At 35.3% G+C, this 24,905-nt stretch overlaps 1 protein-coding gene across 8 annotated transcripts in view; it reads right to left on the bottom strand.

Annotated features, from left to right (window-relative positions):
- Positions 1-24,905, bottom strand: part of FER (FER tyrosine kinase) — a 362,557-nt gene that overhangs the window by 122,263 nt on the left and 215,389 nt on the right. For all 8 annotated transcript variants that reach the window (XM_031448777.2, XM_031448782.2, XM_064482956.1 and 5 more), the window contains 3 exons: positions 12,049-12,105; positions 4,449-4,564; positions 1,941-2,035 (listed from right to left, as the gene is read on the bottom strand). In XM_031448777.2, coding sequence (XP_031304637.1) covers positions 1,941-2,035; positions 4,449-4,564; positions 12,049-12,105 — 268 coding nt within the window. The remainder of the gene's footprint in view (positions 1-1,940; positions 2,036-4,448; positions 4,565-12,048; positions 12,106-24,905) is intronic.

The following is a 24,905-nucleotide window of genomic DNA, read 5'->3' as shown; positions in this document are numbered from 1 at the left end:
TGAGGTAATAAATGGATATTGTTTAAAGCTGCTAAGTTGTGATCATTTGTTGTGCAGCAATATATTAACCATAAATCAAAATGCACATAAACTCAATTCCAACCATCCCATTGCTGAAAATTTACCCAATACATATACTTCAAAATGATTCTTATGATATAAATCCACAGACATTAACTGAGCACAATTTAAAATAGAAAAAGCCCCCAAAATAAAAATGGAAACAACCAAAGTATCCATAAATAGATTGATTAAATTATATAAAACCATATAATGGAATATTCTGTAGCCATTATAAAGAAAACATAGAACTATATGGATGAATATGAAACAAGGAAACCATGTTACACTAATAAGAGAAAAAAGATCAGAAATAGTATTATGATTTTAATAATTAAAAGATTTGCATAAAATCAAAGTATCTATATTAAATACTTTCCTGGGGAAAAGAAAACACAAAAAACTAAACAGCAATTAGCTTTGGGATAGGATTAGATTGTTGAGTGGGAGATTTTTCATTTTTTATTTCCTACTTTCATTACAGTTTGAACTTTCTAATGAAGTTCATTATTCTTAATTATCTAAAAAATAAAATCAATAAAGGTTACTAGTTTAGTGTCCAGATAAACACTTCCCTGGCTTGCTTGCAAGACTATCTTTTGTTTTTTTCAACTTGGAACTGCCATCAGGAATTTGTTATCCATGTTCCTTTAATCATTCATAGTAACAACAATATCACGTTTCCTCATCAAGTCTACTCTATCCCTCAAATCTAAGTTTCTCAGTGACATCCCTTATTAACTGGGGGCTTCATTTGTACTTATGTGAACAATTGTATGTATTTATAATACTTAAACATTCTATTTTACTTAAAATTACAGGCTATGCAATTGTTTTTAAAATTTCAGACTGTAGTCTATTTTTTCCATAACGTCACTAAACCTACTTTAAGATATAAGTCATAAATACTGTAAATCATGCAAATATACATTGCTATCTTGAGGATGAAAATGACTATGCGCTAGGAATCCTACAGTTACATCATAATAAAGAAATGTTCCAAGAGCAATCAAACCAGCAGGACAAAATGAGACCAATTATCCTTAAGTCATAAAAGAATTCTGTGAACAGTTTCTAAGGGGCAATCTACAATATCAGATTTACTTGCTATATGTTAAAGTTAAGAAATATTTTTCATATTCCTTTTTCTTTTTTAAAAATGAATAAGTAGGTACTAAGATAACAAAGTAAATCCTTTTCAGTTATTAAACATTATTGTATTTGTAAATCTTATCAAGATAAAATTTTTACCTTTGATTATATTTTCTACAACAGAAAGAAATACAATAAAAGTAACTTAAAGATATACAATATCAGTTTGATGCTATTCTTGTTTGTTGGCAAAAGTGGCTAACCAAAATACCTGGAGGTGTTGAAAGTCACCAGAAAGAAATACAAGGACAAATTCCTACAGATTACATTTTTTTTGTACACATATGAAAGAAGTTCATAGATTGTGACCCAAAGCATTATGGTATTATTTTGCACAACCAAACAAAAGGATGTGTGGTAATGTACTTGGAAAATGATATACAGTGAACTAAATATAAGATAATACTATCATTATTATAAAGTCAAACTAAGTAGACTATTTTTCTAAATAGCTTTTCTCACAGCAACATTACATATAACTGAACTCCATGTGTAACCACACTGTAGTAATATATCTTCTATTAAAAAGTTTGGCTGACATTTTCTAGAAAATAGCATAGTATTATGGACTATAAAAATATCGAGTACGTGTACAAGCTCTTTGTCATCAGGAAAATGTTAAACAAAATTCTCAAACTTTACAAGGGGAAATCAAAGAGACTGAACATATAAAAGCAGTAAAACATGACATTAAAATGTCATCGAGGAAATCTCTGAAATTGTATTACCTGGAACCAGTTCCATAATGATGTAGATAGGCTGTCTTTGTGTGCATACTCCTATAAGTTTGACAATATTGGGATGATCATACTGCTTGAGAATTCTGAATGAGAGAAGTATAAGAATAGTTACCGTTTAAATAATAAGCATTAATTTATGAACATGAGTAATGTGCACAAGTAGAACACACAATTTTTAAAACTTTAGGATGAACCCAAATTATGATAAATAGGATGTATAAATTTTTGATAAATATTGTCAAAATAAAGGTACAAATGAGTCAATTCTTAATCCAATTACATATTCACTTAAGAATTATTAGCCACTCTGAATAACAACCATGCTAAATAGTAATAACTTATTTAGTTCAAAGTATGCAGAATTCCCTTTATAATATTTGATTTTAACCACTCTCACAAAAGCATAGCTGCAAAGTATTAGTGGACTAAAATCCATACACTGTCAGGGCAGCACTGTACATACTTCATTTAAAATAAATAAAAGTAAGAACAATTCATATTGGTAAATGCTATAGGGTAATCACTTCATATTGAGATTTTATACTCCATACTTTCTTGGTGATCATGATCACTTTCAAAATAGTAAAAAGTCAAAAGTTTTGAGAAAGCTGGTAGAAGGTTAAACAATGAGTAATGTAAGACTTAGGCTGAGGCAGAGAAGACCTTGTTTGGATAAAGGCAGAATTTCAGAGGGCTATAAAAGTAGCTTAGACTCATCCATAGGGCTCCAAGTATGAGTTAAAAATAGATTAGACTCCCTCAGAGGCCTGTCTACTCTGATGATTTCTGTTACCAAATGTTACTCCATATTATCCTGTTGATACAGTTATAAATTCACTCATGTTTCAAAAATGCACTTTCTTTCCTAAGATAATGAAAAAATAACTTCATTTGAAGAAAGATAAGAGTTCATATATGTTTTGTACAAGCACAACTAAAGCAGAGACAGCTCTAAAAAATGTTATCAATTGAAAAATATATAATGATTTATAAATGAAAAGATAGACTGGGAGGAATTCTAGAGATGAGGTAAATAGTCTGTCAATAACTGAGCTTGCAGTTTCTATGAGAAACTAGAAAGGAAGTTTTAGAACATTTGACTTTAATCCAAAATGTCATTTCTTAGGTTGAAAAGTGCTTAATAAACAAGTTCCACAAAACAGCCAAGATGAACCCAAATAATATTAAACATCTAAATATACAGCTCTATCATCTATTAAAGGATATTTGGGAGTTTGCATGAATATAATTTTCATTTTTAACATAAAATTTCATGGTCTCACTTTACAAGAAAGTAAACTTTTTATTTTGCAATAAAATAAAAAATTAGAGAGCTAGAAGATTAAATATTTTTTAAAGAATGTTAGATATAACCTGTACCTTAAAATACCTATGAATAATGAAAATAATGAGCATATGAACTTCAATTGTGATAGCATACCTTTAAATTACTCATAGAATACTTTTTCTGAATTGCTAATAATATACATGAAAAAATTATTTTATTCTATAGATAATATTTAATAAATGCACCCGACTAGTTTAATCCATTGCTATAAATATTCACTTTTAGATAATGGAGAAATGACATCAAGGTGCTCTCTGCCATGGAACTTTGTTCTTTCATTGCTATGCCCTCTGTTCTCCAATAGTGCTTTACAAAAAACTTCAGTTTTATATACAACACCAACATGGAGACAAAACACACACACATGCACCCACACCTTTCTCTCCTCCCCTTTATACCACCAATCTGTGGATCTACATATTCTCCTTCTCTCCCTTCCATCCATCTCATTCATACGTCCATTTCCACTCTGTCCAAAGCACCTTTCCATTTGTTTTGTGTTTTGATGTATATACCAGATTTTACCACTAATGTGATAGTTTTAAATATCTGCAACACAGGGCTGGCAAGTTGGAACATTAAATTTTAGCTAAAATAGAAGAAAGAGAAGACTATCATCCTAGAATATCAGATAGAAAAGAAACAATATGCAAAATTTGGAACAAATGCCAGAACTGAGTTAAAGAAGAAATCTGAGGTTCTCAGGAAAAAAAAAAAGCTAACAGCTGGAAATAAAGACTTAAGCAATATCTAAGGGGTAGGATAGATATAATTATATACCTATATATATGTAAATTATGTCTTTTATATGTAGAATACCGTAATATTTTTATTATAAAGATAATCACAGCATTGCATATATACGTATGTGTGATTAAAAAATTGCAATATTTTTTGCTTTTAAGACCCGAAGAATACTCAGTATTTTTTAGAATCTGGTTCTTTTGATTGTGATTGCCTAACTAACCTATAATCTAACTCAAAAACAAAAAAACGTTTCCACATTGTATGATAAGTGCTTACTTTTGAGGGCTCTGAAAGTGCTTACTTCTACTTCACCTAATCATAATTTAAGGTATCTTCAAACTTACACTTTAATGAATCACTTCTGTTATAAACACATATTTACATTACTTTAGAGAACTCACTTGGCTTCTTGTAAAAATTTTATTTTCAGTTCCTGAGGAAGATCTTCTTTACATGTTTTAACAGCAACAGCAGTTTTATCCTTTAATGTGCCCTTAAATACTTCACCAAAATTTCCCTGAAAATACAAATATATTTATTGTTTGGGGTGTAAGACATCCACATAAATCTTTGCAAAATACAAGGAAAGTATATAATGATGAGTTTTGAGTTAATCAAAGTACTCTGTCAGCTCAGTGTTTTAAGTGGAAATGAAGATTGGGAATACTGTTCCTACCAATCTTCCACCTTTAAACATACCCCCCAACACACCAGCCATTTGGGGTATCTGATGTTCGAGGAGAATTGAAAAGGAAAATGGGGGAAAAAAATGAAAGAAAATAAAAGGAGAAACTCTAACACTGTCAGAAGGACTTAAATTTCATTCCACCTAGTTCCCTTTACTCCCTAAGATCTAAATTTTATTAGATTAAAAATATATATCCATTAATGTTTAAAGACAAAACAAAGATTCTGTGAGGTGACTGGTGGTATTGATCCACACAGCCAGAGGTCAGCTGGAGAAGACTAGGGGAGAGGCAACAGATGATGGACAGTCAACAGCCACTGCTGCAGGTTGTCAATCTCTGAAAGGTACCAAGAAGAGGAAGTGCTTGCCCATATGCCAGTGCCACCCGTGAACTCATTTCTATCAAACGTCTAAACTTCTAACCTTATCCTCTGGCTAGAACATATTTCAATTTAAAATGCCTTATTTCCAGTTTGAAGTCACCTTTATTATAATTGTGAAATAAATAATACAGAGAAGATCTATAAGTTTAATACAAAAGCTATTTTGAGTATTCCCTTCAAGTTCTTCTATGTATACATACATTTTTTTACATAGCTATAAGCATAATATGAAAGCACTATATTATAAAAAGCTTCAATGCTATCCTTGTTGAGTAAGAAGTAACTAAAATAGGAGTCTGATAATTAGTGAGTTCGAGTTCTAAGATCAATGTAACTTAACCAATAGTTCAAGATGTATAAATTTTGTTACTAATAATTTAAAATTACTAAAATCCTTATTTTAATAAATGTATTAAATTACTTCATTAAATAATTACTATTTTGCTTAATTTAACATTTACTTTACTTAATATTTTAAGTATATTTGAATATTTCAGTAAAGAATAGTATTATTCTTAAATCTAATATTCAACTCTTCTTTTTATTGAAGTATAGTCAGTTACAATGGGTCAGATATAATGTGTCATTTCTGGTGTACAGCATAGTGTTTTAGTCATACATATACATAAATTTGTTTTCATATTCTTTAATATTCAACTCTTAACTATTTATTAGAAACAAGGATTAATCACTCTTACATGAAAAGTAAACATAAATTCAACACAGTACACATTCATCACAAACTAGAAGAAAAATTTTCAGCTTTACATCCTTCCCTGTCATTCTAGGATTTTTTTCCCTCCCACAATTATCACATCATTTATTACAACACTGATAGTGTTTAGAGAAGATATTACACATGACTACTGCTGGGCCTCCATCTGAATGATTCTGAAGCACTTCCAATTCATCTTGTCTAAAACTTAACATTTTATTCATTAGAGGAAATTTCTTGACTAAATCACCTTTTTCATTTACAAGGACCATTACTCTCTCTACAAGCATTCAGATCCTTCTTCCAGAATATTTTTGTCTCCCTCCTAGCACCTCAGACTCACTAACCTGATTCAAGACCTCATTTTTCTCACCTAAGCTAATCTCATCATCAGCCCCTCATCTCTCCAATCCACCACAACACTCCCAGATTCATCTTCCCAAGAGACACTGTGATTATACTACTGCCTTATTTAATATCTATCCTTCCATTACATCACTTTTTCAGCCTTTGTCTAACGCCACATCACAGCCTCTGACTAATAACATGTGCCATAATTTCAAATACTTACTGATCCCAAAATGTATGTCATGCCTTCTCTACAGTTCCCCCCATCTTCAGAGAACATGCCAACTAAACTTGAAGTCCATTTCTTATGCCCCTCCTTCATGAAGATTTTCTTGATCTTCTCAAAATTACGTATCTCATTCTTGAACACTTACCATCCCATTGCCCTTTTGTACCCTTCTAATGATTTCTGCCCTATATAACTGGTCTTGGTACATACTAGGCATTTGAAAATTTTGAACTCTCATTTAACAATCATTACTCAGAAGACTTCAACCCCATCAAGGATGGTCAAGGGAGGAATCCCCAAACACTGAGAAAAAGACTATCACAGACCACTGCTTCTTCATCCAAAGAGATCAGGAAAAAGCCTACGACACCCATCACTCCCTACCATTTAGTGGGAACAGCTTCATCTCCACTACCAGTCTTAAGTTCATGTGGCTAAACTTCATTGTGTGTCTTGTCCATGTTTAAGTCAGTCCTCCTAAGGAGGTCCTGGTCTTAGGTCCTTACCTCCCCCTCTCTAATTCTCATTAGGTTCTGCAGACTTCCATTCCACCCATTATCTCCAACCATTTCCCTTCTATCCCCAACTTCCACTGTACCTTCTGGAATTCATGGTCCACCAAAATCTTATCTTTAACCTATTCATTGGTCATTCTCGTCCCCTTCTTGTTGTAACAGAAACCTAGCTCTCAGTTGAGAACGCTTAAATAGTAGGTAAGCTTCATTTCCTAAAATTAAAGAGATGACCCTCCCCCCCATATCCACCCCCCCATCACACACACCATCATTCTCCCACTACCCTGCAGATGGAACAAAGGATTCTATCAGCTCCTTATCACTGCTTTCAAGATATTTTCCATCCTGCATTCCTAGGAAACCCTAGCTTTCAACCTTAATCATTTGATTATATACCTACTACCCGTTACTGTGGCTAGCAGCTACTGAATTTCAAAATATTTTCCCTCATTTATTGACAACTTGTACTCCTGGATCACTGTATCCAGTGTTACTCCATCTTAGTACTTTGCAATTTCAATAGACACTTAAAGATCCTCCAAATACTCCAAAAATCTCTATTTCATAACCATGTCTCTTCCAGTGATCTTGTATCTTCTATGATTATAACTTTGCCCTGACCAATAACACAACTCCTCTTTAATATCTATTTAATTCACCCCATCTTCTGGCTGGCATCTATTTTTCTGGCTTACTTCCTCTAATATCCAGTCTTAAAATCATTTGACCTTATAGGAACTTCCAAATTTTTAGATTTATTACTTTTTATTGTCCACCACACCCTTAATATACTCTCTTGCTTCCTTATTTAGCTTAAATTCCATGGCCAATAATTGTAACAACTGCTTACCATACACCCTCAGCTTCTTTGTTCCTCTTAATTTGTAGAACTCCTTCATCAAACCCACAACATGGATTAAATGCAATACAGCCCACTCTGTACCTGTGCAGCTAAATGTGGCTGGAGAAAAATTCACAACCATATTGACTAGTTTCATTTTAAATTTATCAACTCAAACCTCTAGGAGGTCCTTAATGCTGCTCAATAGTCATATTACAATTCTCCAGATCATTCACACTCTCATTCTTCTAAGTAACTATTTCCCCCTTACACTATGTTCTCAAAATCACTTTACCTCCCCATACCCTCATTCTTAGCTAATAATTTTGTTTCCTAATTTACTGAGAAAACTGAAGCATCTAAGGAGAACTTCCAGACTCTCAGGCCCACATTTATCCTCTCACCAATCTTCCTTGCTATTATAAAAATGAACTACTGTGTTTCCATTAAAGTCAATCCTTCACTGTAAACCAAATTCCATCCCCTCTTACCCACTCAATGATATTACTCTGGCAATTCTCATCTCCTTCCAAAATCATTAATTTTTCATTTCATTATTCCTAAGTGCAAACTAGCATGCTACTTCTCTAGATTAAACAACACACAAACCAATTCTGTTGAAACTAACAACACATGTCTCTGCTTCCTTTCACAACAAAACTTCAAAGAGCTACATCCTTGCTATCTCTAATCCCTCTGCTCCCATCCTCTGTTAAAAATACTCCAACTTGGCTTTCACGTAAAGCATTCCAAAGAAAGTACTCAATCAAGTCACCAGTGATCTCTTCAGTGTTAAGTTCAATGGTTCTCTGTCATCATCTCATTTGACCTGTTTCTCAGTAGCATTTGGCACCATTGATCACTGTCTCCTCTTTGACAGACTTTCTTCTCTTGGCTTCCAAGGCATCACATCTCCTGGTTTACTGCCTTCTAGGAGATTTCTCTTTCTCATCATCAATTATCTTGCTTCTCTTCTTTCTAGCCTCTTAATTTTTAAGTGACCATGGCTCAATTTCTGTCTCCTTTTCTCTATCTAGACTCACTCCACTGTTGAACTCATCTAGTCTAATGGCTTTAAATACCATACAAAAAATTACCAAATTTGTAAATGACAACTACTAAATTTGTACTTTTGATCCAGACGTCTTTTCTAAACTCCAGACTTAACATCCAGTTGTCTTCCCAACAGTTCCACTAGGAAGTCTAAGAGACAAAGCTCAATATGTGCATCCAAACTCCTAACCTTGTCCCCCCAAACCTCCTGCACCTATGCCCACTGTCCTCTTTGTCTCTTGCCTCACAGAGAATCAGGAAATTCAGTTGGTTCAACTTGAAAAACAAATCCAGAACTCACCACTTCTCACCACCTCTACTGCCACCACTCTGATCCAGCAACCATCACGCTAAGTTAGACAAGTACAGTAGTTCCCTAACCTTCCAGCTCAGCCTATTCTCAATACAACAGCCAGAGTGGACTCTGTGGAATGTAAGATCATGCAGCTCCTCTACTCAAAATCATCCACCAGCTTACCTTTTCACACATACTTAGAGCCAAAGTAATTATAGTGACCTACAAGGCTGTGCATGATCCATACCCTCACCTCCTCACTGACTTCCTGTTCTATCAGTCTTCCTTGCTTACTCAGTTACAGGCCAACTATCTCACTTGCTCCTCTAATGTAATTTGCAGTGGTTCTGCCCAGAACCCTCTTCCTCATATGTCCACATAGCTAGATCCCTCCTCTCCAAGTAACAATTTTAATAAGGCGCACCCAAATTTCCCTGCTATGAATTAGAACTCCAACGCAGTAGCACTAACAGATTATACATGCCCATGTTTTTCACAAGGTTTAGCACCCTTTAACACTATAACATTTACCTATGTATTAAGTTTGCTGTTTATGTGTCTTTCTCTCCTGGATAAAATATGAGGTCCATAAGGGGAAGGATATTTGTCTGCTTTGTTTAGTGACATATTACAAGTGCCTAGAAGAGTGCCTGACACATAGCAGGCATTCAATAAATATTTCAGGGGTGAATAAAATATTTCCTGAATACCAACTATATATCAAGTACAGTCTACAGGAATATAGTACTCAACAAAAAAATATGTTCTTGTCTCAACCTTATATTACCATTAAATTCCAAAGTCCATAAATAGAGGAACCATGGCTAATTCTCTTTTTTTTTTACCCATGAACTTTCAAGCAATATACTATATGTATTTATTCAGAAGAGTAATGAAAATATGAAATGATAAATTTTACTCAAAAACATTAGCTAAAATTAAGCTATACAGTGTCTCTAAGGTTGAAGTGTTTTCTTTAAAATGATTAAATTTATTAAAACTGACATCATACCACTGCCTTGTCATTGAAAATAATTATTCTTTGAAATAGCCTCACTAAGGACCTAAGGGCTAAAAATCCTAATATGTGGAATACCATATCACATATTAAACTAAACATAAAAATAATTGAAATATTTCACTTTAACCGAAATTGTGTTTTTCTTAGTACTGAAAAATCTGCCCTACTCAACACACTATTTCAAGTAAGTGGTTTAGTTTTATAACTTATTATTTACTTGTATTTTCATGGAAATTTACTTAATTTCCTTGTAATAATTTTTGGCCCAATCTCTGCTACTGGGTTATTGACCTAAGGTAATGAATAAGAAGGAATATTCCCTTAAGAATGATGACCACCGCACAGAGGAAATAAACACATCAGCTACTGCTTTTAGCTTGAAATTCTTCAGAATTTACTAAGTAAGTATTAGCAGTCAATAGAAACTGCTTTCTAATAGCAATTTAATGCTTGCATTTGGAAATAATATTTTAAAATATTAAGAATTCTGGGAGGTAGATTATTTCGAGAGAGATTTACTTTCTCAATACACATCAGGGCTAAAAAATGGGAAATCTGTCAATTCATCAAGTTTACATTTGAATCAAAAAAGCAGTGAATAATCATTTACTTCTCTACTCAAAATGCTGAGCCTTAAATTCTAGTACTGATCACTCAGGAATGTATGAGTGATAGTTTTCCCTAAATAGTTGGATTTTATACTATTTTTCACATTTCATTATGAACCTAAACTCCGCTCACACTTTCTAATGTAAGCATCACTGATTAAGTCATTGACAAAGAAGTGAGTATTTACCTACTGGAACTGAGTTATGAATAAACAATATATTTGCAAATAAACAATTTCATTAATGATTAAACGTCCATCATTATTGTTAGACATAACACACTTTCATATGGCCTACGTGTTGGAAGAAACTTCCAACTAGGCTGGAAGAAAGGGACTTTCATCATGTACAGCTGCCTCCACTGACCACTAACAGAGCTAGCTACAAAATGAACATACTGAAATGTGTCTCGTCCATGTAATTTTCAGACTGAAATAACATGTACACCAGAAAGAGAAAGAAAAATACCATATGATATCACTTATATGTGGAATCTAAGGGAAAAAAAGACAAACAAACTTATTTACAAAACAGAAACAGACTCACAGACAGAGAAAACAAACTTATGGTTACCAGGGGGGAAGCAGGTAGGAAGGGATAAATTGGGAGTTTGAGATTTGCAGATACTAATATATATAAAATAAACAAACAGGATTATGCTGTATAGCACAGGGAACTGTATTTAATATCTTGTAGTAACTTATGGTAAAAGAATATGAAAACGAATATATGTATGTTCATGTATAACTGAAGTATTATGCTGTACACCAGAAATTGACACATTGTAAACTTTCTATACTTCGATAAAAATATGTATACAAAAAAAATTTCCAATCTTCTCCCATGCTGTGATTCTATATACAACCTTGAAACCCCAAAAGAGCAGTATTGCTTTTTTTTTTTTTTTTTGAACTATCAGGTATAACCAGAAACAAATGGATTAAGACTAAGGTGTTTAAACTTCAATTACCTCACAGTTTCTTTTCAAATCTCAGCTCACTAGTTTTGGCTTTACTACCCTGCAATAAAATTATTGTGGATTTTAGTCCTTTCAGAGGAAAATATACATACACTATTTTAAAAAGTCAAGATAATCCTTAAACTTTTCAAAGATTTTCACACTTCTGTTTCAGTGACCACCACAGCATTCATAACAGATATGGTACTGTGTTCTTCCAGGTTCATGTGTAAATGTGCCTTTCTGTGTGCTGGAATATATGAAAGGCTTTGAAGAAAATAAAGGAATCTACAGAGTTCACAATAGCTATAAAGGCTTTTGGTTGTTCAGCTGAATGGATTACATACCTTGCCTATTAATTCTCCCAATATGACATCTTCATGATTGAGAACCCATTTCTTGTCCTACAGCAAAGAAAAAGAACAGTTTTTTTTTTTAAGCTCAAGTATGAAAGCAGTTCCTTTAAGATGCATCTGAGGCAGTGGTAAATAAACCTAAGGGATATTTCATTCTGACCATTCAATCAGCACACTTAAGAAGATGTAACCTCAAGAGGTTATAAAACAGATTTAAGAAATGTTACTACACAATAGCATTTTAAGATCTACATTATAGCAAATTTCTATCAGAATTCTCAGCCTTCTAAATGATAGTATCCTTGTAACTAGAAGACAGCATGCACTCTCCTCTCACCATAAAGCTGAGTCAATGCTATTATTTGTCATTTCAAAAAAGTTGTCATCAGTATATGATGGAATTTCATTTTGCAATGTAAAATTCCAATTCTCACTTGATCATAAATATTTTTCTACACAAACCACATTACTGAGAGCTATTTTTCCACAACTAGCCATGAATTATGGCTGTCTATGACACTGCATAAAGTCCTACATCTTTCCCAAGTAACTTCCTGTACCATAATAAAGCAACAAACATCAGCAACAAACAAATAAGTACAAGGAAGGAAAAATGAATGGTGCAAGGAAGGAGAGAAAGGGAGGAAAGAAAGGAGAGAAAGAAAAATGAGGGGATGGGGGAGAGAGGGAAGAAAAGAAAGTCCTAGAGGGATAGATTTTATTCTTGATTTTTAAAATCAATATACAGACTGAAATATAACTATGATCTTTAACAAGTAACTTTAACAAGAATCCACCATCTTGAAGTGAAAATCCACCCTAACTATGGCTTTAAAATGTCCTGGGCAGCCATGCGAAGTACTTTACCTTCTGAAGCACCATGTGACAAATACGTCAGAGAAGGGAACAACAATGATTTTTTAACAACAACAGTTTACATGGATCATCTGTAGGGGTTCAGACCAGCCCCTTCCAAGATGTGCTACTTTGCCACATGTATTGTTCTGAGCTAAAGACAGTTGAGACTCTGCAGGCTCAAGGGAAAATTTTACTTCTTCCTTAAAGAATTTAATTTGGGGGCTTTGCCTATAATAAGAGTTATTACCAGAAATAACTATTTAGGACCTATCTGTATGACAGTGCAAACGTCCAAATTACTAAACATGTGCTCTTCTTATCAGTGAATGACCCTCCTCCTCTCTGAATCCTCAGGTCCCTACCCCACTCCTTAGCTCAGGATGACATATACACCTCATTTTACGTTTCTATCTCTGAAACTTCGCATATGTGTGGGGTTCCTGTATGTACAAAATTGGATTTGACATCCTGCTGTTAATCAGTCTCATGTCAATTTAATTCTTAGACCAGCCAGAAGAACCTAGATGGGTAGAAGGAAGTTTTCTCCCTCTGTGACAAGTTTCTGAACCTAAACCTAAAGCTAGAACGATAAAGGTCCTGGAATAAAACACAGGAGAATATCTGTACAACAAAGTGGATAATCATGAGCAAAGATTTCTGAGACAGGACACAAAAAGCATAAAAAAGAAACAACTGGAATTCATCAAAATTAAAAACATTTCCTCACAAGGCTCATTTTTAAAAAACAAAAAGTACAACTCCAATCTGGGAGAACATTTCTGCCTACATATAGTTGGCAAATAATCTCCATGTAAAACGTAAAGAGAACACACACCTCAGAAACATAACGACGAACAACCCAATTAAAACAAAACTGGGTAGAACACTTAACAGAAGAGGATGGACACAACATTGTAAACTGACTATACTTCAATTAAAGAAATGCAAAAAAAAAAAAACCCCAAAACAAAGGATGGACAAATAAACAATAAGCACATCAAAAGAAGCTTGACACCATTAGTCAGTGACATTCAGATACAAACCACAAGATGCCACTTTATGCTATTTGAATACTAAAATTACAAAAATTAACAATATCATGAGATTATGAGGATGCTTCTCTACAGCTGGTGACTGGGGTGGAACAGTAAAAGGACCCTGACTCTGTAATTTAAATAACGGCTAAGGTGTTACTGGTGGGGAAGGGGATGAGGGGTGCTATTGTCAGGGAAAGGGTTTAAGGAGGGGGAGGGGAGGTTGAAAGGGATGTGGAACCATTATTTACTGTTGCCAGAATGGCTGCTACCTAGTGGTCACTCCTAGTTTGAGGTCACAAAAATAACCTTCCCAGCAATGGGTAGAAAAATGCATTAGTCAATACAAGGCCAGGAGACATGATTAAATGCATAACCAAAAAACCTAAAACTGAGAGGAAGAAAGTCAAGAATGAGGTTGTTTTTAATCTGTTTTAGCTAAAATGAAGACCAAAGAGAAGCAGCCTAGAGTCTCAGAATTAAGACTTGTGACTCAGTCTATAAAAGGGAGGGACAAAATCCCTCAGGGGAGCCTTGGTGGCAATTTGATAGGTGAAATTTTATAGAAACGTGGGTAGAGGGTCAAACTCCTGAAACCCTGAAGAGGGGAACCACCCAACTCCTCTCTTGGGTAATGTAAGAAATACTCCTACTGAGGCTGCTGAGTGGTTGAGAAAAGCAGGCAACTTCAGATAGATGATGATACTAAAGATTCACCTTACACTATCCTTCTCAGATGATGACAGATGCGGTAACAAAAGGAGGTCCAACTCTTTTTATAACTTTATTGTTGGGGGAACAAAAAGCGAACAAACAGACTACAGCAGAAGATAATTCAAAGGTAAGACAGGGAACAGGGACATTAAGTAACATGGAGTTTGGATCCTTGACTTTCCTATTATCTTTACTGACCTCTCTTCCTGTCCCTTTCGTTCCAAAGGAAAGAAAAGTCACACTCAGAAGGGTTGCTAGAAACAGCTGCAGCTCCCTCCTTAACAACGGCTTCAGAGCTGGTATCTCCTACAGAGATTATACCACATATTCTTGTCTTTAGCTTTGCTCTGTTTTCTATAGAGAGATAAGGAGGTTTGTGCAACATTCTTGAGTCTGGAGAAGAACAGAAGGAATGGAGGCAGACTGCCTCATTCTCTTCCAAGAAACAGGAATAGTAACATCTCCTTTGGTTTCACAGATTTAGTAGTACTGAATGAAAATAAAGGTTGCACTGAAGTATAAATCAACAGAAATGAAATAGACATAAAAATATGCATTCAAAGAATAATGAAAAGAGTTGACAGTTTTATTGTTTCATCTGCTTGCCAGTGATTTGTGACCATATAGGAATATCCACAAACCTATGTTCAAAACTAATGATTAAATCTGCCTGATGCTGAAACTACAAAACACTTGACTTAGAGTCTATGTGTTACTGACATTCGGATTCTACTCCTTATGTTAATTCATGAATACTAACATCATTATTGTGGTGAAAGAAATAGATACTTCCCCCATTTATCAGTTCTCTCTCAAAATGAAAAAATAGAATTTTGAAACATCAAATTATTTGGTCTAAATTGGATCACTCATTTTTAAACGGGGGAATGGGGGCAACTCTAAGATCTTGATACAGTTTTTAAAAACTTATGAAATTCTGTGTTTCTTCAACTCACCAGAATACTTTTTAAAACTGCTTAAAAGTAGATTTCAAGTCAGAACATAGTACAGGCAGAGGCAAGTAAGTATTACTACTTGTCTGAAATCCACACTGGTAAAGAACAAGTGGGGACACATTTTTAACATGTTCCAGATACACCTGCTTGCTAAATCTCAGAAGAACTCCTATTACATTGGCAGGAAATGCATTACCTCCACTTCGCATTGAAAACCAAGGCCCTGAGAAGATAAAATCCTGACCACAATCACATAGGTACTAAGTGACAGAGTTAAGAACCTTGATCTTCTGTCTTTGGTCTACCATTCAACAAGTTCTGCCTTGCTTCTGACTGGTCTCTTCAGTGTGGTCAAGAGCATTACATTTACAATAAAACTGAGTAGTACAATAATTTTCTGAGTCTAAATTATACATATAAGAATAATATGTCAGGTAATTGAAAAGAAGGGTCAAATATGGAACATACTATCTATAACCTGAATATTAAAATCTTAGATATTTATCTACAATATATGATAAATGAGTGTTATGTTACTAGATAGCCTATTCATGCACCTTGCATAACCTTCATAACACACCTCATCCCAACCAACTTTATGGCAATAAGTTGCTCACCTCCCAGAACTTCATCCTACTCTCTACATTATAAGTAGTTGTCCAAATCCCAATTTAGAAGTCTTTATTGGAAGTGTAGATCATCCTTTATTTCCATGGGAAATTTAAAATTTTCCAATTTTCAGTACATTTTAAAAACATAGTTGTCATAACAACATTTCTCAGTCAAGTTTTTAGGATATATCAAGCTATTTGTATACTGTTTCAGAAATCTTGTGGCCTCCAAAATTGGGTTGGAAAATACTACCAAGTCCAAACTACCCACTGAATATCAAAAGAAATTCATTTAAACTTCAAAGGTAACATCAGTGTTACCTACTTTAATGAAAAAAAGAAGCAAGTGGCAATTATAATTTAAAAGTAAAGTAAGCTAAACAATGAGAAATATTTAATTTATAGATATTAGTAAAAATCCGAAAGAGATTTTTTAAAAAAATTGTGTTAAAGCAATGAAGGTTTCTTGGTTCCCAGCCCTGTGCTGCTACCACTAACTAACGTCTGTAAAACTTTACTACAATGGTGGATGTTCCTTAACCCTTTGCATATTTGTTTCCCTATACTAGGGACACTGCTCCTCTCCTGAGCTCAATCACTATAGCCCATCTTGCTGTTGAATATACTTCTCTCACTCTACTAGAAGAAAAACACCAAAGAAACCTGGACTGGAAAGGTCATCCAGCCCAACCATCCAGCAGAGATCATCCAGCCCAACCTTCCGCCCCAACAGTTACCATCCATCCATCCTACAGTTTAGTCATCCACTCATTCCACAGATCTTTATCAAACACTGCTTTCACAGCAGATGAGAATTACGACTTTAGGCAACTGAGAAATAACTAAAACACCCTGTGATGGGGAACACTCAGCTCAATCAACAAATTCAATCTAATTTTCAGTTGCCTTAATTCTCACATGGATTTTATTAGATTTATCTCTTATCAATTGGTTCAAGTACTGGAACACCCCTGTCTGCTACATAACAGCAAATTATATGTTTAAGGACAAAAATTACATCCTCCAGAGGGCAAGGTTTTCCAGTGTTAAATGTCATACATTCCTTATATCATTTTTTCACATGAAGTAATTTCTAAGCATTTCTGAAAATATATGTAGTAAGCATTAAATATATCTGAGAGCATATATATGGTTAAATTAAAACGAACAATACATCATGATCTACTTAGCTTCCTGAAACATATGTACATCCCACACCACCTGTTTACATTATATCCACAAATAAAAGAAACAATACCATAATCTTCAAACTTTTCCTTCATTGCCAAGATAAATTCATTTTACTAATTTCTTAGCACAGTGTATTCACTGAATCATTAACTATGATATAGGGAATAGGTTTTTTTCTGTTTCTAAATGTAACTATTCATTTGAAAATTGTTAGCAGGGAAACAGTGGATTTTCAAGAAGAAGAATGTGGAAGGACATAGGCATTCCCAACTGATTATAAAAAGTTGAGTTTTTATTGAATGAGACATATGCCCAAGAGTGGAACTGCTGGATCATACGGTAGCTCTATTTTTAGTTTAAGCGATCTCTGCAGTGTTTTCCACAGTGGCTGTACCAATTGACATTCTAACAGTGTACAAGGGTTCCCTTTTTTCCACATCCTGTCCAACATTATTTGTAGACCTTTTGATAGCCATTCTGACTAGTGTGAGGTGATACCGCATTGTTTTGACTTTCATTTCTCTAATAATTAGAGATGTTGAGCACCTTTTCATGTGCCTGTTAGTCGTCTTTGTGTCTTCTTTGGAAAAATGTCTATTTAGGTTTTCTGCCTTTCTTTGATTTGGTTTTTTTTTTTTAATTGAGTTGTATGAGCTATTTGTATATTTTGGATACTAATCTCTTTTCAGTCACATCATTTGCAAATATTTTCTCCCAGTCCATAGTCAGCAGGTTGTCTTTTAGTTTTGATGATGGTTTCCTTTCTTGTGTCAAAGCTTCTAAGTTTCACTAGGTTCCATTTGTTTAGTTTGCTTTCATTTCTTTTGCCTTTAGAGGCTGATCTAAGAAAATATTGTTACAATTTATGTCAGAGTATTCTGCCTATGTTCTCTTCTAGGAGTTTTATGGTGTCATGTCTTACATCTAGGTTTTAAACCATTTTGAGTTTATTTTTTGAATATGGTATGAGAGAGTGTTTTAATTTCGTTGTTTTACATGTAATTGTCCAGCCTTCCCAACACCACTGTTGGGATTTTACCATTTCATAACCTAGTTTTCATATCGTTGGACAGAGGGCAACTAAATTTAAACATCTTTTGGCTAAAATAAGTAATTGATGAGGATGTCATGATCTACAACTATTAACATGCCATGACACAGATTTTAGACATATTTAAGAGCTAGAAATTAGGCACTTTGATAGTCACTGGAAGACAGGGGCTGGAGATAAAAGATTTTTGTGGCCATATGAGCCCAAGAAATCACAATATACCTTCTAATGGCTCATCTAAGAAAATAGTAGTTAATCTTACTGGTTGATTTGTGAGTGAAATTGAGAAGAAATGGGTTAAGTTGGTCTCATTGCTCTCCTGGGAGCTGGCTGAGGCTGCTGAATCTGTTTCTAATAACTTCTGCTTCTGCCCCTGTCTTAGGTTTGGGTTCCCCTCGAAGCAGACCCTGAGACAAGAATTCAAATGTAAGGAGTTAATTTGAGAAGTGCAAGTAAGTAAGGAAGTAGCGAAGTGATACAGGCAAGTGGAGGCAACCAATAAAAGGTAAGCTATTAAGCCAGTCACCTAACTTGGGCAAACTCTGTAAAATGATACAAGTCACATGCCTCAGAACTAGCCCACTGAGGGGTATTCATAGGGAAACTCCTGAGAATCATTAGTTGAAGCTTGTAAGGAAAAGGAGTGTTATACCCTGGCAGTTTGTGCAGCAAACATGGGAAGAGGAGCCCTCTGTGGAACTAGTAAAAAGATCAAAGATGATGCCTGAAAATGAAAGGTGGCCCGAGTACACTGAAAGGTCCAAACAATATGAGCACTGCACTGACAGCATCTCCAGCAACTCTTTACCTTACGTGTATCCTGATTTCTCAAAGACTTACAATCCTAAAGGATGTCTCTCCTCTAAAGCTTCCTGTCCCTCTTGTCCTTAACAAATCCTGTCTATACCAGAGTACACATCTATCTTACATTGCCTCTTTCTAGCTTTACTCCAAATCTCCCACATATATATTTATTTGTAGAGTCTAAACTACTCATTGAATGTAAAAATAAATGTGTTTAAATTTCAAAGGTAATACCAGTTATACCTACTTTAATAAAGACAAAAAGAAATGGGCAATTCTAAGTTAATAGGCAAACTAAACAATAACTCAGATGACTTAGGTAAGCTAAACAAATACTCAGTATAGTTTACAGATATTAACATTTGGGGTTTTATCTTAATATTTAGTGAGTGTTGTTTTTGCTGACCTCACCCTAAACCTCTATGCAGTATTTTGGAGTATATACCTATGCTTCCACTGTTTCTAGTTAGGAGACTTATAAATATGCATCCAGAATTCACCCTTGTTACTAAGAGAGGAGGTGTTGCATCACGTGGAAGAAGCAAATACTCCAATATGCTCTAGCAGTAACAGCCGTAGTCTCCGCATTCTTTAAGCATACTACAACTAGCATAAAATGGCTTCCTGGTCTTTTTCCTCAAAAAGCCATCAGAATGCACCTGATATGTTTCTAAATAGATGATTTAAGTCTTACCAAAAAGACATAATGATTAAAAGGACAAACACTGCTAGAAAAATTTTCCAGTATCTAAAAAAAATCTTCTGAGATAGTATTTTTTTAACATTGAATTGTTTACATACTCAGGACACTTAAAAGTTGCTTACAAAATGAAATTTGTAAAATTACATTGAATATTCTAATTTCATTTTCTTAGGGATGATATAATTTTAAAGTATCTTGAGGCCAAATTTCTTATCTGTGATTGTGATCAATCTTTGTAAATCACATACTTTTAGGGTAAAATGGTAATTCTATAAGAAAACATGAATAATCTGCTCAAAATCAGATCTTGGAAATGAATTTACCTAACAAGGGTTATTGTCCATGTTTTACACCAAAATCTCAAAGTAAAAAGAATGAAATTTAAGTAAAACAACAGAGATTAGAAGTTTCCTTAACAGTTAACACAATTTTAGCACCATATTCTGCAGCAGAATTCCATGCCAACTCTATTTGCTAACTCATACCCTGTTTATTTCTCAGAAAAACTCTGGCTTTCAGAAATTAACTAGTAAATATGGACAAAAGGTAGAAAGACATGCTGAAGCATAAAGAAGCAATATTGATTAAAGTGCTTGACAAAGTGAATTAAAGGGAAAATTTGTTTCTGAAACACAAGTAAGGCTAAAATTCACAACTAAGCCACGAAGTAATTTCCAAATTAGTTCCTTATAGTAGAGTGAATTTTTAAAACTCAACCTTTCTCACAATGAAGCATGTCACAGTATGTAGTAGCTTGTAGGAAGTTAAGGAAAAGTTACTCTGAAAAATTTGGGAAATCTTTCTACCTCTTTTCTATTCTCTGTATCTCCATTATCGTAGAGAAAACATATTTAACTCACAGAAATTGGTGTAACAGAAACATGACAGGTTTTCAATAGATTCATTCTAACTGTTAATTTCAAACTGCATTCATTCTAGCCCAAGAACTGCAAATAAAATTTACAATTTAAGATTTATCTAAAAAGAATCATTCCTTTTCTGAAAGGGATATAAACAATAAATGGGGAACAGAAGAGTGGAAACTAGAAAACACACACCTGCGACTACAATGTAACAATAAAATGTAATCAGACTCCCTTGGAAGAAAGCAGGACCCCTGACGAGAGCAGTCAAGAGGTCTGGTCTAGTTCATAAAAAATACATGAATGGGCTCCACAGAGTCAGAGACACTACTAGCAAAGACTTTTTCAGGACTCACTTTGAGGCACAATGTCATACACAGGGAGATATAAAACAGTCTGGATTATACCAGACTATGGCAACTCGCTAACAGAAAGCCAGAACAGCAAAATATTATGTTTGGAAACAATGGAAGCTGAGATGCAGCTCAGAGCCTGGCTTCCAATCCATCCCACCATATACATACTTGTACTGAATTGTGCTAGAAATTCAAAGACATGTGAATTAAAAAATAAGCTGAACAGAGTTCCTATTCTCAAGGGCTTTAACATAAGCATATGGAGACTAAAGAGTCAGACGTATGAATAGTCTAGAGCTGGAACACTGAGGTGCAGGTGGTCAGTAGAAAGAAGATGGATAAAGAAGCTTCACAGAAGAGGCAAAAAGGTTTCCCAAATTTTTCAGAATAACTTTTCCTTAACTTCCTACAAGCTACCAAACTAAGAAAACCATAAAGTTTTGCTTTGGGTGGTCAGAAGTCATAGTGTTTGTGGAAAGAAAACAGCTACGGTACTCCCAAGGGTCCTTGAAAGGAAAGGGTTAAGTGTAAGCAGTTTGGGGTGGACAAAGGCACAGGATGTATGTACACCTGCTCAGGGGTGGAGGACAGGGTTGGTCAGTGATCCCAATGCTTCTTCACCTGTGGGTGGTGCCTGTCATCATTCCACCAATGCTAGCTTTCTTATTCCCAGCCTCTCCTCAGACCAGAGGGTTTGTTTTCCTGTTTCATTCCTAACAAATTTTTCCCCCTGTATACCAGGCAGCAGTCTCTGCCACAGGCCCCAGGAGTCATTATTCCTATGGAACTCAATGTTATACATAACTGGAGGGGAAGAGATGAAAGGCTGGGGAGAAATACAGTCCTGGAATTTTAAGACATACTCTAAAAGCATAAGGGTATATTCTATTAGGCCCTTATAAAATGGTGGTTATGACCCATACCTTAAATACATCATCAATAAATTTAAGAATCCAAACATCATTGCAAGCATTGCTTCTCTAGGAAAGTTCATCTCCAAAGAGTAAATCAGAGATACACTTTTAAAGTATAGTCTGTTCAAAACGTTATTTAAAGTGTCATAAGAGTAATATAACAAATGATAAAAGTCAGAAAAAAAGAAGCCATATTGTATTAGAGAAGTCAGAAAAAGCTTCAAAAAAGAGGCAGAATTTAAGATAAGCCTTGAACATGGTTATAATTCTGATACACTAAAAGGAGAAAATAACTTTAGCAAATGCATAGAAAAAAGCGGGAATCTTCTAGGGAGAGTGATTACACCAATATGGTGAAAGCAAGGAGCTGTTAAAGGGAGTAGAGTTGGGTGAAAAAACTAAAATTACATTTTCTGATCAAACCATGGAGAGCTTTAAATACCAAGCAATCTAGCATTCACTTAATCTTATAACCAGGCATCTCTAAACTTGTATTGTGTAACCCATTAATTTTTTTTTAATGTGAGCATTTGTTCCACTATACCGATACATAATATATCCTATACAGCATAAACTAAAGTGATGCAGTCACTGGGCAAACTGGTATAAATACAACTTTCCTTGCTTCTTTTCACTAAGTGTAACTGTAAACCTGGATGCAATGTAAGGAACGAGGAAAGAACTCTGAAAGGCGGTAAGAGGAAAGTGAATGGCTTTGGGATCCCAGGAAAGGGGGGGCACCATAGTGGCAGGATGACTTAGTCCCCTCCACACAACATAAAGAGGCTTAGCTCTCAACCTAGCAACAGAAGACAGGCCAGATAGGCCCATTCTTCTGGGTCAAACAGCCGTCCTCCCCAACACCAGGTGAACCCAGGACCCTCTGCAAGGGGACTGAATGGGAGTCCAGCTAAAAATAAGCAGTCAAGGGAAATACTCTCTTTCCCACTGCGTCTGAGACTCCCCTGCCCTGACAGAAGTACAGGATTGGCCCAGAAGTACCAGCAGGAGGGACCCCAGCACAACAGGCCACCAAGATTGGGAAGTGCTCTGTCCCTACAGACCTGCTATCTCCCACCCTGATCAAGATATAACAAGGTAGGTAAGTTTCCAGCAAGGGAAAAGCTGCCACAAAAGGCAGCCCAGCCTGGGAAGCCTCTTTGTCCTTCCCAGACACAGGCAGCTGGGGTGCACTCACAGAGAGAATCGCACAGCAGACACCCACTCCCAGCCTGGGAAGTGCTCTCTGTTGACAACAGGCAGGGGACTTCAGCCAAAAAGCATCGAACAGCCTGTGTGCCGGAAATTCCGTCCACCACAGGGAAACACCTGGCAGCCCACCCAGGGGAAACTCTGTCCATCCCAGTATAGCTCTAAAGGAGCAAGTGGAAACCAGATCAACCAGCAAACCAAAATAATACCACAAAGGCTCTAAAATTTAAATGATCACTTAAACCACAGTCCACAAAAGAAGGCCAGAACTTGCATGCTAAACCTAAACAAGGTAACTGCTGCAAAAATGAAAGATTTAAGTAGGACCCAGAGTCTCCTAACAACGTAAAATGTCCTGAGTACAATTAAAAATCACCCATCACAACCACAGGCAAGAAATCACAACCTTCATGAGACAAGACAGTCAACTGATACCAACATTGAGAGAGATCAGATGTTAGAATCACCTGACAAGAATTTTAAAGCAGCCACAAAAATGCTTCAACAATCAAAATCCCTTAAAATAAATGAAAACAGATTATCTCAGCAGTAGAAACAGAAGTTATAAGAAAATTGAAAAACCTAGAACTGAAAAACTCAGCAACAAAAATAAACTCATTGAATGAGCTCAACGGTAAAGTGAAGATTACAACAGGACAGAATCACTGAACTTGATCAGTAGAATTTGCGCCACTTTTAACAACAAAAAGATTTTTCAAAAAATGAACAGAGCCTCAGGAACCTGTGGAACAGCAACAAAAGGTCCCACATTTGTATCATCTGCGTCCCATACATTCATGCTGAAAGACTACTCAAAGGAAAATGACTGAAAAACTGCCACATTCGATGAGAGACAGACCAACACACTCAGGAAGCTGAGAGAAACTTCAGTTTCTCTCAACTTATCTTAACTAAGGCAAATCATAATTAAATTTCTGAAAATGGCAAAGAAAAAGTCTAGAAAGCAGCCAGAGAGCAATGACATATTACCTGGAAGGAGACGACTCAAGTGACAAGTTTCTCCTCTGAAACTATAGTGTTCAGAAGGAAGTAGCACAGTACTTTTCACGTGTTGAAAGAAAAGAAATGTGGCAAAATTTTTTTTTAAGAATAAAGGGAAAACAGACATTCTCAGATGAAGGAAAACTAAAAGAATGTGATCAAAAATAAACATAAACAGAGTTCTAACACTTTCTTCCTACTCCTCAATGAATTGTTTTATGTACCCAGATACTCCAATGGGGCAGACACTGAAGCCAGTCAGAAGGCTAATTAGGATGAGACACTGTAAAAGGGACTTATGGGACCTCCGTTTAACTTTCATAACAACTCTGTGAGAAGAAAGAGTTGAACACAGCAAGTCATTTTCACTTAGTTCCTGCTCATCTTGATAGTCATGGTGATTGATGACCTGCAGTCAAACTGAGAACTAAACTGCTGGAATATTCAAAAGTTACTCAGTAATGCTGGTCCATATGCCTGAAGTGGCAGGTCAAGATGAATATGTTGTCAGCATGTTTAAAATAAACCTGAAGAGTCATGCTGTGCATCTGGTACCTGGCTTGAGGTCCTCAGCACGAC

The sequence above is a fragment of the Camelus dromedarius genome, chromosome 3 (genome assembly GCF_036321535.1).
Source record: "Camelus dromedarius isolate mCamDro1 chromosome 3, mCamDro1.pat, whole genome shotgun sequence".
Taxonomy (NCBI): domain Eukaryota; kingdom Metazoa; phylum Chordata; class Mammalia; order Artiodactyla; family Camelidae; genus Camelus; species Camelus dromedarius.
Note: the sequence above shows the minus strand (reverse complement) of the source record. Positions and strands in the feature narration are given on the sequence as shown.